We start from the raw sequence: 16865 nt of genomic DNA, 5'->3' as shown, positions 1-16865 counted from the left end.
GCCGTGCGCAAAGGCCGACAAGCGTAGGGCGAGGACCCGTCCATCGCCGCTTGCGGCTTTAATTTTGCTTTAGTTCGGTTCTCACAAGCTAACTAGTTAACCAGCTCTGAACTGAACTTGAGCCGCTAATTAGAGACACCTGAAGAGGGGGCGGGGCTTCTACAGAGGCTTCCATTCAGAACTCCATTAACAAAACCTCTAATTTTATTGAACCATAATTATGAGGCCACTGACGCACACTTTAAAATGCTGAACGATCTAATCTAGGAACAGATGATTTAAGTTTGTTCCATTTACACTCATTTATTAAAATAAAACTGCAGCATTCAGTTCCACTTACATTTACATATAATGAAACAAACAAAAAATAAACGATATCTGATTGAGCATGAAATTATATTCATATTTTATTACAATATTAGAATTTATACATATCATCCTTTCCATCCTCATTTCATTTATAAATTTATTACATAAATATACTCAAAAAAGTAGCATAACAAAAGACAAATTTAATATAAAACAAATTTAGAAACAAAAGTACTACCTGACTCAGGGATGGACGTTTGAGGAATGTTTTTTTTTTTTTTTTTTAACAAAAAACAAAAGTCACACAAGTCAGAGCAGAGTCATCTCCAAAACAAAGGTTCGTAACATAGAAACAATTGGCAAAATAATCATGCTCACGCAGTAATTTTGATCATTACCCTTGGCATTGATAAGTTAAACAAAATTCACACTTTTAAAGGTAAATCCAAAATTTGGGACAATCAAGTTTATCATTGGTTATAAGATAAATGTCATGGTTAGTGCTCATTCAACAGGAGTTCCTGTGAAGTGAGACCATAAAAATATAATATGCCACAATATATTAAAAAACAACAACAAAAAAAACCTAACCAAAAATTCTGTTTTCAATATATTTCCCCGACAGCTGATCATCAATAACCAAACAGGTCTGCAATCTGAGTAACCTTCATAAACACATGCAAAAATAAATATGTTGCATGGGCTTTGATGCAGCCCTGCCACTGGATGCTCACCTCATGCAAATCTAGGGTCTTGTCTTATCAAAGTCAACTCTGCTTTGGGGAATTCTCCAAATAAGTCTTCTCCGTCATGTTGAAAGTTACATTAACTTAAATATTAACACAAAAATCAGTAAGCGGGTCTTACGTGAGTTGAAACTGGCCAATGTTGAGCAGAGCCTCAAACATCCATGATGTCAGGCGTTGCAGGTGGCAGCTATAAACATGCAGACACTGGTCAAACTAAATTTACATGATAACTAAATGACATCTTTGCATAAAGATGAAACCGAAGTAACCAACAGGAACCTCAGGGGGCAGAAATAACATAAAACAATCATGTATAATGTCAGGCAGTGTAGCAGGGTGTAATTAAATAAAACCAGGAACGCTTACAAGATGAAAAGCAGTTGAGTGTAATATAGAAAATTAAATTACAGTATATATGCATGTTGACCTATAGAGATAGTAAAAATAAACACTTGCACCAGAAAAGTGTGCTTAAAAAAATCTGAGCAGGTCACCGGTACGTTGATGTAAACCTCATTATACAACCCTGTGATCAAGTGGCTAAATAAAACTTTCGATATGTGAATTAACCCTCAAACTATAGACCGATTCTTTCAAATCAACATCAAACCTGTTTAAAACAGGTGGAGCGGAGCATCAGGTGTTCTGCAGCAGTGGTGAGATTAATGTCAGAGATTCTGGAGAGGATAAAGGGAGTTGCTAAGCTGCAAATGTCAGAACATCTTACCACCTCCTCACCAGGTCCCTGATCCATGTGTAACATGCTGTTGATGAGGCTGAGTGGTGGTTGGGTGGACACCTAGGGATGTCAATGTTCAAGAGTGGAAGAAGGTTTCCTGGGTGCTTCTTGTTTAAACCCAGTGAAAGCCAGACATGTACACAGTGACTGTGTTTAATAGCCGTCTTTCTGTGTGATCAAATGATCCTGGATCCTTTGCAGCATCTCCTGCATCCGCCGCAACTGTGAGGAGAGATGAGACTTGTATTAGTTACAGTTTGATGCAACACATGCACTTTAACTTTGATTGTGGCGTCTAGTGCAGGCATGTCAACAAGCTATGCAGGGTTTTTTAAGGGCAAATCATTCACGCATGACTGCACAGACAGAAAAAAATCAATAACACTCAGGAGATTAGTCTGTTCTTTCTAGATCACGTGACCTGTGCTGATCAACTGCGGGAAGCGAGCAGCAGAATTTTAAGATACTAAAATGCACCAATATCAGCTGGCAGCTGAACCAGTTAATCATGTTGAGTTGTATTATTTTCTGGTAAATCAAACTCATGATTGAAGTCACACATTTGCAAATATGGTGCTTGGTAGTGTGACAACCTGCAGTTGTTTTGTCCCATTACTGTGCTGTGATTGGACTTTGTGTAGTAAAGCGTGGGCTGACTGTAGCACATGCATACTCATATAGTATGAAGTTACAGCATCATTTTATTGCTTAAATTCTTATATTGTTTAAACAGAAAAAAAAAACAAAAAAACAAATGAGGAAAAAAAAATTGTTTCTTTATTTAAAGAAATAAATAGATTTTGCAGGATTAAGTGGGGAAAAGGGAAAGAACTTTGAAAAACATTGACAATGACACATCATCAGCTGTATTTGATTATATTCATATATTTCGCTGGACAAATTCTCATTGCACTGAACACTAAAACCACATGTATCTATCTATTCCTGCCTATTCAAGCTTCAGCTCAGAACAGGGGCTTTTAAATAATCACATTAACAGGGTGTTGGGCTTAAACCAACAGAATTAAAATACCGTAAGTGGAATCTATGAGGAAGGTTTCTTTCCATATTATTTAATCTGAAAATATTTATGGGCTGCAAGGTGGCGCAGTTGGTTAGCACTGTTGCCTCGCAGCAAGAAGGTCGCGGAATCTTTCTATGTGGAGTTTGCATGTTCTCCCCGTGCAGCGTGGGTTCTCTCTGGGTTCTCCGGCTTCTTCCCACACAGTCCAAAAACATGTTGAGGTTAATTGGTGATTCTAAATTGTCTGTAGGTGTGAATGTGAGTGTGCTTGGTTGTCTGTCTCTAAGTGTAGCTCTGTGATAGACTGGTGACCTGTCCAGGGTGTCCCCTACCTTCACCCTAAGTCAGCTGGGATAGACTCCAGCCCCCCCGCGACCCTAGTGAGGATTAAGCGGTGTATAGATGATGGATGGATTGATGAAAATATTTATTTTTATTAATTCCAGCTCTGCTGATTGTAGACATCTGTTTATATAATACTTTTCACTGTATTTTATTTAGCCCTTTAAATAACAACTACTCCCAGGGATTTGAGATTTACACGGCATCATCCTTAGCACCTTGTCAGCTGTTAACACAGCAGTCTCAGTGCAGAACCTGCCATTGAATTGATGTTATCACTTCAGGGTTAAAAGCAATGCTGACTGTTTTAAAGGCTGCTAGTCTTACATGTTTATCTCTACACATGTGTACCTGAGGAGGAAGTCAACAAACTGCTTTTTGCTGAACATGTGACTATACGATGATTATAAGCATCCTGGTGCTTCCAATGTGAGTGCTGCTTAGAACTAAATACAAAATGTTTATGTGGAAAACTCTTTTTTTAAAAACCTGGTGTTCAAAAGTCCAAAGGACAAGGGACTCAAGATTTAATGCATAATTATACCAAGCCATGTTTTTGAGGCTACTCTTCGTCAACCCCTGAAAGCATGACTGACTGTGCTTCATAAAAAGCTTATGGGTAAACAAAATCTGCGAGCTTAAGACACTCAGAGGGCTTCGTCCTTTAGCTGATGTAAGCCTGTCTCTGGGTCGAGCTGAGGGTCTGAGTGCTCGTGGTGGTCAGAACTGTGGTCGGACACGTGCTCATGGTCGTGATCGTGCTGGTGCTGTGACTCCGGTTCGTTGTCGGCGTGCCGTACCTCCTCATCTTTCTCTCGGATGAGCTTTTCTGTCTCGCTCTCCGTCACTCCAGGCACCACGGGGATAGGGAAGTCTGTGCCACTCTCCCTGGTTAGTTTACTGCAGAGAAATACAGGTTGTAGAGAAGCATTTCATGTTAAAAGCTGGGATTTTTTTCGAAGGTGTTTCACCTGTAAATGAATGAAACTAAACCTGTGACTCTGTGATGTCTAATGTACTGCTGAACTCTGTCTAACGAATGCTGTTAACAAACACCATTAACACATTACACCAGAAATCTGAGAAAATTGCGTGTGCTCTGGGCAATAAATATAGGAACCCATTAAACACACGGAAAACATAAAAAGTGATGGACTACATCTTTATCTTGATATTGGAATATGTATTTCTTCAACTCTCTGAACCCCACATAGTTTCTGGGTGTGTCTGCTCACTGTGGGATCATTTACCAATGCAATAAAAAGTTTAAAGGGTTAATCTTAATTACATTAATCCTTCTAGTCTTGAAATCGGTACATGACATCCATCAAAACAACAACTGTCTACCTCTATTCGTCTGTCATGCTTCAGTATGGACATACTTGCGGTTGCGTTCCTTAACAACCATGCGGGTCATGCTCTGGATGCACTGGGCTCTGTAGTTCTCGTAGTGGGTCTCCCTGGTCACGTCCTTGAGGTCTTGCATGTGTGTGCGAACAAGCATGTTCCTCAGCTTCACAAAATCACAGTGTGCAGAGTTCTCCACTGCAGAGCACAATGTGAGGATCAATTCATGTTTAGGCACAAGAAACTATTATTTGTACTTGCCATGCAGGAAAGTATAAATAAAAATGCAAAAAGAATCAGTGAGATCTCAGGGAGAAATACACGTGAAAACTTTGATTGTCAGCAACTTTATCTGTATTTGTATCAAAATGAAATCTAAAGACTTCAGATGCTACAAATTATCTTAATGGACATTTTTTTTTCTGAATAAAATTCAGTTACTACAAAGCACTAAGTTGTGAACCAGGAGAGAGGACCTACCTTCTACGATACCCCAGGGGTAGAGACGGCCCCGCACCCTCTTCCCTTTAGCCTCCACCACTGTGTTGCTACCAATTACTGCAAAGGGAATGCTTTCCTTGAAGGGAGAACCAAAAGGATCATAAAATCAAAGTTTTATTTCCAATGTATAAAGCAGGGAAGGGTGTAGATGGGTCAGTATTTAAGAATGGACTGGTGCAGTACTGAGTGCTTCAGTGTGTGTGTTTATGTTTTAAAAAAAAAAAAAAAAAAAAAATATTCCCCAACTTGTCTCTTCACAGTCTTTGTCTTCTTCTCTATAACATCTTTGTTTTTCTTCCTCATCTCTGCTTAATTCAAATGGAGGTGTAATTTATAGCTTTCAACCCCAATTTTCAAATATGAACACAAACATCCCATTAAATGTTTCCACTCTTCCACACTGCTCTTATCAGAGGCTGCCCAAGGATGGAAGAAGAGAGAGATAAGCTGGCACACTGAGTGTATCCTTACTGCCAGGTTATGATGCGAGAGGGATGGAGAACGTTGACTCATCGAGTCTGTGAAATCTGCAGTGAACTAACTGTCAAGGTCACGTATTATATGATGTGTATATTCAATGTAACATCACTACAGTCTGTAATCTGATTTTTCTAATAAATGCACTCAGACCAACAAATTAGTTTTGTGTCTAAAAACAATGATTCATATGACCATTTAGCTTTAAGGTTTACCTGTCTACAGTGCAAAAGCTTAGACAAAGAAAATGATGAATGCTAAACATATGCTGAAAAAGCACATGCTGCTTTCAACATCCCGCAAACCCCAAACTGTAGGAAAGACCATTAAAAGAACGAACACTGGAACACATTTGGCAGCTCTGGCGAATCACCTTTAGCTCAAGGTCTTGCTGCTTGAATTCCTCGTCTTCATCAGAGTCACAGTCAGGGAACTGGTATATCTTGATACCATACTGCTCAATCTCCTCTCTGATCTGCAGATATGACAGATATGGAGAAGAAATCATGAAAACAGGTCGTTCTAGTCGAAGTGTGAATTATGTCCTTTTCAGACGTTGGGATACAGAATGCTGCTGGCTTCATCAACCTATCAAAGCGACAGTGTTCAGTCATTCAGATGTAGGTATCCAACCTCCCTTTTATTTCTAAAATTTTTGAAAAAGTTGTTGTAAGCCAATTGTGTGATTATCTGCATAGAAATGGTTTGTCTGAAGAGTTTCAATCAGGATTTAGAATGCATCATAGTACAGAGACAGCACTGGTGAAGGTCACTAATGATCTTCCAGTAGCTTCAGACAGTGGACTAGTTTCTATACTTGTCCTACTGGATCTTAGTGCTGTATTTGATACAGTGGATCACAGCGTCTTATTACACGGTGGTTCCTTCCCACTGTTGCCAACCGCTTGCTCGGAGGGAGTCCAAAGGCTACTTTGGATTGTTGGGTTCTCTGTTTTTGCAAGGTCTATACCTTACTATGTTAAGCGCTGTGTGATGACATATGTTGTAAACTGGGCTATACAAATAAAATTGAAATAAAAAAAATTGAAAAAGTTCCTCACTTATGGGACAAGATCAACAGTTTATTGATTGCCTTGCCTTAATTTTCTTTTTCTTGACCTCACTTGGGGTGAGTGTGTCGGCTTTGGCCAAAACAGGGACAATGTTGACTTTCTCGTGCAGAGCCTTCATAAATTCCACATCCAGAGGCCGAAGGCTAGAAAAGACACAAGACATAATTATAAAAGTACAATAAGACACAATGCTCTCCCTATATGCAATATTCAATGACCACCCAGGGTCTGTAAACATGTGTGAAATGTACTGGTGTCATTTGACGATTTGCTGTTACAGAAACAACTGTAGTTAGGGGATGACATTTTTACTAAGATTGACTGTGATCAAAGTTGTTTGGCCTGACTGAAACAATGAAGCCACAAACCTGATCTGTAAATGTGTGTTGGCAGCCTGAAGATATTGATTTGACATCAAATTTAAGCCATAAGATGATGTCTTTGGATGTGCAAGAGGATCGATTAGTGCCTGCAGAGGTTTTCTCTCTTAGTGACCTCTTGGTGCATTATCTGATGAGTAATGAGTGAAGCTCACCGACAGAGGGAGCAGTTGCTCCATCACTGTCGCACTGGAAATGCACTGCAGCATTACTCGAGTTTTATGGTAGAGTTGTTCCTTGATGAGCACAGTGATGTGGAACAGTGCATGTGCACAAATGCACTGAAAAGTACTACATCAGCACTCAGCGCTAACAAATGATTAGAGTGAAAGCACTGCAGCAGATGTAAATTCACCTGAAGGCAGCAGAGAACTGCTTTAACTCTGAACAAGAGCTGCTGCATTAACAATTTATGGGCTGAATGCACAGCAAGTAAACAGTGGTCCAGTAGATATTTGTGATAGATGTGTTATTTCGGTGGCTGTGTGCTGAGGCTGTGAATGAACATGTGTAAGGTGATGAGATTTATGTTTTTTAGGGAAAGTGAAAGTAATGATAAACCTAACTCACTCTGGTTGTTATGTTGTGATGCAAATACCAGCACAGACATTACATACTACAGCAGAAAAGCATTACTATTCTTCATTATTAGGAGTAATAAAAGAGACAGTGAGCAGGCTAACTAATCCCTTGAGAAGAACTGCAGCTTTGTCATACCCATGACCAAAGGGTGAGATGAAATAGAGGCAGCAGTGTACGCGGTTGTCCTGGATGTTCTTGCGGTTGAGGCCACTCTCGTCCCTGAAGTACTGCTCAAACTGCTGGTCGATGTAGTCAGCCACTGACTTCCAGCTAGAGCAGAAATGCACAGGGACGTTCAGTCTCTGAGGCAATGCAGAACACGTAACAGCTGAACATGACTTCTTAACCACAACATAGCTAAAATGAGGCTATCCATCTGTGCTCGGTGAAGATTCACAGTATTGTTATTTTATTCTGTGAAGATATTCAACACATACCATTCAGTGTTGTTTACAGCATCCCCAAACCCAGGGGTGTCCACGATAGTGAGTTTCAGTTTAACTCCTTTCTCTTCTATATCCACTGTGTGTTTGGTGATTTCTACTGTTTGTGTGATTCGCTCTAGGAAAAAACACACACATGCCTCAGTTTTAAACATCAGCCACGACATGCTGTAGTAGGAAAAATTACTGAGCAAAGCAGAAACAAGATTTCAAAAAAATCCTCACCCTCAGCATTGAGCAGCTTCCTATCTTTGTACAGATCTGTGAGAAACAGACTGTTGACCAGGGTGGACTTTCCCAGACCAGACTCACCTTCAAACAAAGAACAGCAAAGAATAAAACAGCAAGGCTTAAGACTTTGTGATTAGCAGTCTCTTCAATGTAAAAGGTGGGCTTAAGATCAAATGTCTGCTAATGTGCAAACTAGGATTTACCTGCCACCATGAGCGTGAAGTCAAATCCTTTCTTTACGGACTTGCGGTGCACCTGGTTTGGCAGTGTTGCAAAACCCACATATTCCTTGTCCTGATCCTAAAGACAAACACAAGGATAGAAGAGTAGATCAGGGAAACACAGATCTATATGTATACATGACCGACATTGTTATCCAACACTGCAGATATCTTGGAGCGTCTGTCTCATTCACAGTGTGTAAACTTTCCCATATGAAGTTTGCCACCAAAAAAAAAAAAAAAAAAGTCTACACACAACAAGAGCAAACAGCAATACTACCATCATGTTCCACCAGAAGAAAACAAAATACTTATTAGTTCTAGAGTTTTACACAGTCTGTGACAAGCTCCATCCCATCCCATGAAGTGTGTCAGTCTGTCTGCAGAAGAACTGTGCAACACATCATAGTACAAGGTCAAGTCACCTTAAAAACATCAACTAAACAAAACAGAGTTTTGTTCATCTTTTCTGCGTTTTTCGACTACACCTACTTTTACCTCATTGTTGTCATACGGGTCAAACAGACCCCAGGGGCTCTTTGGCCTGGAGGGACTGACGGGGGACGACAAGTCAAACTCCACACTCCTGCTCTGCGGCAAACTGGGGTCTGAACCTGAATCTGACTGGGCCCTACCCGCCACAGGGGGTCGCAGATAGGACGGGGTGTGAGGGCGGTCTTCGCCCTCTGCCTCCCTATCTGCATCATGAGCCTCGTGGTCATGATGGTGGTGGTGCATTTGGTCATGCTGCTGGTGGTGGTGGTGGTGGTGGTGGCCCTCTTGGTGTTGAGGGTCATGCATAATATTCTCCACTTCTGAGTCATCTGAGTGGCTTGAATGCTAGAGAGACACCAAGACCGAAGGGGATGGACAAGGTGGGAAAAAAGTAGAAGACAGAGGCAAAGACACACGGAGGAAAGGAACATGCCAATGTAGAGAGGAAGGTGTAAAGATTCAGAAGGCAGAAAACGCACACTTTTAGAAATGGTTGTAATAGTTAACGACTTTATAGTCTACAGGAAAGACACAGTGACAGGAGAGATCCTACTGACATTAACAAAGCTAAATATTCACTGCAGAAGTCATATAAGAAGAAATCACTGTTTAGCTATTTGAATGTGAAATGTTGAGAATAAAATCTACTCGCTTCTAGCTTAAGGCGAAGGATGACATTTTAAGGATAAGGAACAAGCTTAACTGGTTTTAAAGCATGTGGATTCGCCTTTCACTACTCATGACAAACTTCCTACATGCCTGCGGCAGTTCAGCTGGTAATCACTTTCTATAATCATTAGTGAAAATGGATCATGGTAGAGAACAACAGTAAAACACAGCATCTATCTGAATGGATTTCTGTGTTGCTTCATTTCAATGAAAACTATTGAATGAGCTTTAAAACTGGGTATAAGCTTTATTATACATTCCCTGAAGCAGAGAGTGATCTGTAATCAGTTTTGCTACATCATGGGGTATAAATCTCCTGACTATTTTATAAATTCTGTCGGGCTAAAGTGAGGAAACAGACCTTTATTATTTTTATTAAAGGACGATATATGTAGTTTACTTCTTACTACAAATTAAAAAAGAAGAAGTGCAGCCTTTCCTGTAAGAGGATACAAGGCTCAAGTGTATACTGTTGTGCATATTATGGACTCAAGTTACCACAGCTCCCCCCGTCCCACAGACAAAAGTCTTCCTGCTAGATAAATAATGTAGTGGCCCTAGAAAGCAACAAGACCATTTAAATTCAGCTGCAGCTCCATACTGTGACACTGTACTCATGTTATGTACTCTACATTAGATCAGGGGCTACTGTGGCAGGACAAATGAAAAATATCTATATGTTGCTATTTAGAAAAGGAATGGCAAGGGTGATTTTGTCCTTTAACTGTACAGTATGCTTGCTGTGTCCATACCAGCTTAGGACTCTGACTAAACAGGAGTAAAATGGAGAGTTCAGGAGTTTTTGGGGGTGTCACTGATACCTGTTCAGCATCATGGTCCCTGCTGTGATTAGGGGATGCTGGGCAGGAGTCTTGCTCATCTGATGAAGAGGAAGGCTCATGGTCACTGTCCTCCATTGCAACTGGGGCTACAGTGCACTCTGCAATCTCCAACCAGAAGGCAGCACACATGTGAAGAGGTTTAGCAGGGCAAAGAAAAGAATGGGTCATGCCAGGAAAGGAAGGAGAAGGACCCCCAGAGTCCATCATGAGAAAATCAGGTGCATGAGGAGCAGCGTGAAAATAGGGGTGAACGTGTTCAGACAGGACGGATGAAGACAAGGAGGAAGACGGAAAAAAAGGATTAAATAAAAGCAAAGAAACACATGAAACAACATACCATTTACCGCAGCAATGGCATGATTATTGAACAGATGACATGATTGGTTGGTTGTTTAACCAAAAAGATGATTGAGGTATACATAGTGACCTTTTGATAGCAGCAGGTTTCCAGTACAATATTGGCCCACTTGCTATTGTTATTCATTCCTGTCATATTGTCTTATTCAGTGTTTCTATCAGCACCAGAAATGCACTTCTTCAGGCAATGTTAGTGCTAGCAGATAAGATTATCTATTCCAGCTGCAGTTACATAACGCAAAAAGTCACTGAATGTTTGATGAAATGTCAAATACCAAAGCAAAACATATCTTTGCCTAAAGGGATTCCTTTTATTTTTAAAGCCACTCTGCAGTCAAAAATGAAATATTTTTGCATTATTATCCCCACTACAAAATACGTCAAGTGTAATGCTACAGATTTTGACAATTTCTTTCCATTTTAATTTTGAAATAATTATACTACCACTTTTACAAAAACTTAGCATGTAACTCTAAAGAATCTTGTGTCATTTTAATGGTTAATGCCCCCAACCACGTCCTACAGTTTTAATTATGTTGGGACTTAGAGCTTAAGGGCAGAGGAGACATTGATAGTTTCACAGTTTGGGAAATCAGTGACCTGCTTTCCTGTGCTACAACCAAACCACTAAGATCAATGTCCAACATGGTGGGTTCTGTGACCTACATGAAGAAATGGTCGATCACAAAGCTTTGATAACTTTGGAGCAGATATACACACGAGTGTATCAGACAAATTGCTAGTCTTTGTTTGAACAAGGTGTTAAAAAAAGCTGCAAAAGACACTGAGGAGACAGAGACTTTCAGCAATATCAGCTGTACTCTCTTGCCAAAATCACAATTAAAGCCATTTGAGAAACAAAATTAAAGCACAAACCAACTTGTGTTCAAAAGAATGCATCATAAAGCTGAGTTCATCCTTCTTCCATGCAGAGTCTCACCTCCTGTCTTTCAGTGTCTCACCTGTGGTACCTTTAACCAGCGCGTATAACCTCTTTCCCCTGGCCTCTGTGGAAACTGCTCCTCATACCCACTGCAGCAGGCTGCAGAGAGCGGAGACCAGCGGCTCCAGCATTTATAAACCTCCATCCTGAAGGACACAGCGTCCTTCAGCTCAATTGAGCCACTGAGCGCCCCGGGGAACTGATCAGCACCATTGATGAACCACACGTCACCGTCCAAAGATTACACACCAACACACACAGAGTAACACTTCCAACTCTGAGCTGCAGAGTTGTTTATGATTCATGACACAATGTAAACAAAAAATTTTGTCATTTTGGTGATGGCAGCCAAGACAACATCATAGACACAAAAATATATTGAAAAAAATAAAACAAAAAGTGAAAAATGTCTCTCACATTTTTGTCAGAGTTTGAAGTGATTCTGGTGTCTTGTACCGTCTGACAAACAGTACAGTTTACAGTAATATAAAATTTAAAAAATTCCCTTCTTTGACAAATGGCAGTTCATAGAATTTAAAGAAATAAGCACTTGCCAATTAATTTTGTAACATTTGATTAATGAGATAATTGACCAATTTTAGCAATTGCAAAGATACTTTTTTTTTCAAAATGGGAAAACAATAACCAGCTTTCTAAATTAAGGTTTCATTATTCAAGCATAATTGACATGCTTGTTTGTCAAATAGTCAGAAATAATGGAAAAATTCACAGATTTCATCAAATAATGTCACACCAACTCATTGTTTTTACTGTTTACAGACAGGACCCGGCTACTGCCGTGCATTGTCACCTGCTAAAGGCTTGTTTTAGTCAGAACAGTCCCTGATTATGACATACTGAAACACTGATGGTTAATACCAACAAAGCAAACACTGCAAAAAGTAGTATTATAACAGAAAAGGAAATATCTGTATCACAGAGTTGGCAGTTGAGCTGCTTAACACCCTATCATAATCTCTTAAACATAACTGCTGGCTATGGTAATGAGTTCACTAATTAAGCTAATAAATTAATGAATTATAAACAATTTATAAGCCAATGCGCTTGTCTTCACATATTAAATTAACCATTAAAGCAGTTCCTCATTCATAAGCAAATTTATGCAGCAAGTTGCTCCAAAATTTTAACGACTAACTCTCCAGGGTGTATTGTCTTTACAAGACAGACACCACCATGACGTCTGGGATAATATGACTAAAACAACGATCTGATGGTTTCCCATATATCTTATTTTGCCAGTCCTCTACATTTTTCTCCTTCATTTTTTCTGTGCATGTAATAAACCTTTAGTTTCTATTTACAGTTACCTTTGTGAGGCTGTCTGTACCCCTTTCTTTCTACTTTCCCTCAGAGGCATTCCTGAACATGACCCTGGGTCACAGATTTCTTCCCTAAGCCACACATACTATCAGGTTACGCTGTATTTAAATCGAACTTGTGTGGATGGCATTACTGTGTGCAGGTAGTGGATTCCCTTTCCCTAAGCACTCTAAAGCAGCTTTGTATGAAGTCAAAACTGGAAACCTGTGCAACTTTTTCCCACTGAAGCAGCCAGGTCATCAGTACATGATATTCTTAGTCTTGATATTAAAGTCTTTGGAAAAAAAACACAGTTACCGTTAAAAGGCTTTAAGAAAAGAATTTTGTTGGAAATTGGATCTTTCATTTTATATTCTTAAAAAACATTAATTTTCTCTTGGCCTCTATATTTATTCAGATTGATTCAGCTAGAAAAGAAACCACAATGAAGACATTTTACAAGAGAGCAGATGCACAAGATGAACAAAGATTAACACAGCTCAAGAATTGAAGTCAAGAACAACCTAAGTAACTTGGTGTTCGTGGCACACACAGCTGTGTGAAATAGGAAAAGCTTAGTTTGACATTTGCTTTCCCAGTCCCTTCTTCAGGAAAAGGGATAAAAGAGAATTAATGAACTTGAGCAACTTTAAAAGTTCAACACTTGATTTGACATTTGATCAGATTTTACAGTGCGCCCATGTTCCACATGTAAACATTTCCACTCGTCTAGAGCTTAACACTAATAAGCCATTTTACTTTCTCCTGTCACAGAGTTAGTACCACTTGATCCTTTAGCTTGAATTTAATCCCACTGAATTGAACTTTTGCACAACCCTGAACTCCATCTTTTAAAAAATCCACTGAAATCCAGGTGGAACCCGAAACCCAAAACCTGGATTTACATAATTAAACTTTGCAGGACTGACAGCAAATGCTCTGACATCAGCAAAAACTCACTCTAACAAGGCTCACAGGCAGATATTTCCTTTAAATGAGTCTGTTCACACCAAAAGACTGTGCACTTCCAATCCAGAGTCAATACAAAACCAAAATGGCTATTATATGTAAAGTAGATATAGAATGAGCGATAGAAACATCAGTTCAACTCTGGTGAGCCATACAAACCAGAAAAGCCTCACTACTCCTTTAACTAGAATGAAACCTAATGGGCTCTGACATCAATTTGTCACATTTCCATTAGGGCCACCACACACAGTCTCCCACCGGAACAAGTCTCAGTTGAGACCTGAACCAATTACAATTTCCATAACTGGCCAAGGGTTTGTTCATCATGACTCACAATTAACCTTTATCATCAGTGATGCCATGCAGAGTTTTGACAAAGATGAAACAGAATAAATAAGCTTCAGACCAGGTGAAACCACAGCATGGTTGGTTCCAGTCCAAAGTAGCATGAACAGGTCCTGAAGCGAAACATGTGACTGGAAAAGCTTCATAAACACAACAGTTCAAGAACTAGTTTATGAAAAATAAGATTTCATATAGAGTAAGACAACTCAAGTACATTTGGCTTTAGAGACTTCCTCACATTACTTAAAAATGCTTTAAAGACTTCCTCACATTACTTTAATCTACATTTTATCCACTACACAGCCAGTTAAGTGAGACAGAGAAAATGAAACAATGGTATGCTGACAGGCAGAAACATTAGCCTTTGCTAATGACATATCGTAGTTTGTCAACAGCTGCATCTTTGGCATTTCCTGCTGTACTGATAAAAATGCAGTTATGGTGTACTGAAGCCTCAAAATGGACACAGGGGTGTTTTACTGAGGAGGAGATGTTGGCCTGGAATGTCCTGTTTGTCACATGAAATGAGTAAAGTGGGGCTAAAGCAACAATTTCACTACAGAGTTGTTTATTGCATACAGTCCCAAGCAAGGGATCCAATAATTTTAATTAAATGTAATAAGCAGTCTGAAAGACAAGTGGTAGGTTGCTGCAAGACTACTTAGGCAAATAATACCCTTTGTAGTGTTTTAGTCAAAGGTTATCAAGGAGACCATTGTAGGCAAAACAGCCTCTTGAGTATGTCAGAGACACGGGGGATATATTGTATGATGGGACTAAAACCTTCATGGCAAACCCATGCAGCCCCTGAGAAACAATTGAAGGACATGAAACTAAGCTGAACATAAACAAGTTGTGTGGTTGACTATGCTGCTTTGTTACTGTTGGATCGTGGTAGTGGGCTTGGCTGACACAGCGCTGATGGATGATGATTTGTTGCATTAAACACAGCTCTCAGGGGAAAGCCCTCTTCAGATGCTTTCTATGTAACATGGGAAATGCAATCAGAAGCTGCCAAAAGCCATAAAGAAACTATACAGCATGTTGTTATTGACCTTCTATGATGAAAGCACATTTCAGCTTGGGAGGAAATGCAGTCGACAGAGTCGTTTGTAATCCAACTACAATAATTACGGTGCTGTTATTTGCTGAATGCTAAGTCATTTTTTCTTGGCAAGTCTTGCCCCGGTTGGCAGGAATGCTTACTTGACTGTAAGCTGATATTGTGTGAGTGATAGTGCATTAATTGCTGCTATTACAACTTAAATAGAATTATGTTAAGCTCCTCTTGTGTTTTTAGTTTTTGGAGAAAAGGCGGGAAAATAAAAGAGGCTTTTTGAAAGCATTTGCACTAGAAACAACACTCTATGTGTATTCCACTTTAAATGTGAATGTTGTGGAATGCACAGGCTGAATCCCAGTAAGGTTTCCCCTTGTGATGAGGCCAGTAGCAGGTGGTGAAGTGAGCCATGTGCGCTCTGTGTGAATGCTGTGGTTGTTTGGATAGCTATAGCAGGGCTCTGTGTGAAGCTGGCTCAGTGCGAGAAGGAGAGAGATAGAGAGAGAGAGACAGAGACAGAAATAGTCCTCCCTCACCAAACTCTCCCACAGCTAAAGAGCTCATGCAAATGTTCACGTGACCACAACTCCACATATTCAGTGCAACAGAAAAGACACGGTTTCTCTCAGATTTTTCAGAACACTATAAGTCAAAGTCAGATAAAGAAGGACTTAAAATCCTGGAGAAGTGTAGGTATCTTTGTCCCAAATGTATTGCTGTTGGTGTTCACTACAAGGAAAGTACGTCTTCCACTATCAGAGGCTCACTTTTAATGCTCTCAATGCAGTAAGTCATCACTCCTGATCAATACATATGTCAATCAATATGCATGTTTTCTTCTTGGAGATGAGCAGCAGGGAAAAGCTCAGGAACCCATGTGCAAAAAAGACAGTCTCGCTTGTCTCTGTAGTGTAGCAGAAAATTATCATTTCTTGCAAAAAAAAAAAAAAGAAAAATCACATGCATTCATAGGAATGGTCCAGCTTGCATGTTGCTCCATGATGATAATCTAAACTCTGACACATGTGTACTGTATGTGCACAGGGAAAACCTGTAGCCACAGATTACTATGTTGCAAAGTCAGAAAGAAAAAACCAAGAGCAAGTCACAAACACAGAGAAATACACTTAATTGCAGGGTCAGCAAGAAGGAAAGCAACAAACACATACCTCTGTATCACTGTTTGTTTCTGAATTTGCTGCCATATTATCCCTTCAGAACCAGTAGTATTCCTTTGGTTTTCCCAGACAGCAGGAGTAAGACACAGAAACCAGTGAAAAGGCCTTGGAAAGCTCCTCAGACAAAGTCTCACTTCTTTAGTTTACTGGGCACCCTTTGTTACATAAGCACATCTATCTTCCCTGCTTCACCGATCGGATGTCATCAGGTTTTCTCCTACACAGGCCCCACACTTGGTCCGGAAGCATATTTTTTTTAAACAGGTACA

The 16865-nt window shown here is 39.8% G+C and overlaps 1 protein-coding gene across 2 annotated transcripts in view; it reads right to left on the bottom strand.

The window, feature by feature from the left end:
* Positions 1-377: 377 nt before the first annotated feature.
* Positions 378-16865, bottom strand: part of septin4b (septin 4b) — a 47296-nt gene continuing 30808 nt past the window's right edge. Inside the window, exons 1-12 of one of the 2 annotated variants that reach the window (XM_008276349.1) lie at positions 10404-10499; positions 8917-9258; positions 8401-8497; positions 8192-8278; positions 7961-8084; positions 7659-7793; positions 6587-6704; positions 5862-5963; positions 4991-5087; positions 4546-4708; positions 3964-4063; positions 378-2019 (exon numbers count right to left, since the gene is read on the bottom strand). In XM_008276349.1, coding sequence (XP_008274571.1) covers positions 1951-2019; positions 3964-4063; positions 4546-4708; positions 4991-5087; positions 5862-5963; positions 6587-6704; positions 7659-7793; positions 7961-8084; positions 8192-8278; positions 8401-8497; positions 8917-9258; positions 10404-10499 — 1530 coding nt within the window. In that variant the 3' untranslated portion in view covers positions 378-1950. Of the gene's footprint in view, positions 2020-3963; positions 4064-4545; positions 4709-4990; positions 5088-5861; positions 5964-6586; positions 6705-7658; positions 7794-7960; positions 8085-8191; positions 8279-8400; positions 8498-8916; positions 9259-10403; positions 10500-16865 lie in introns of those variants that run through there. The other variant, XM_008276351.1, reaches the window with a different exon arrangement.

The sequence above is a fragment of the Stegastes partitus genome, unplaced genomic scaffold, assembly GCF_000690725.1.
Source record: "Stegastes partitus isolate 25-593 unplaced genomic scaffold, Stegastes_partitus-1.0.2 Scaffold69, whole genome shotgun sequence".
NCBI lineage: Eukaryota > Metazoa > Chordata > Actinopteri > Pomacentridae > Stegastes > Stegastes partitus.
Note: the sequence above shows the minus strand (reverse complement) of the source record. Positions and strands in the feature narration are given on the sequence as shown.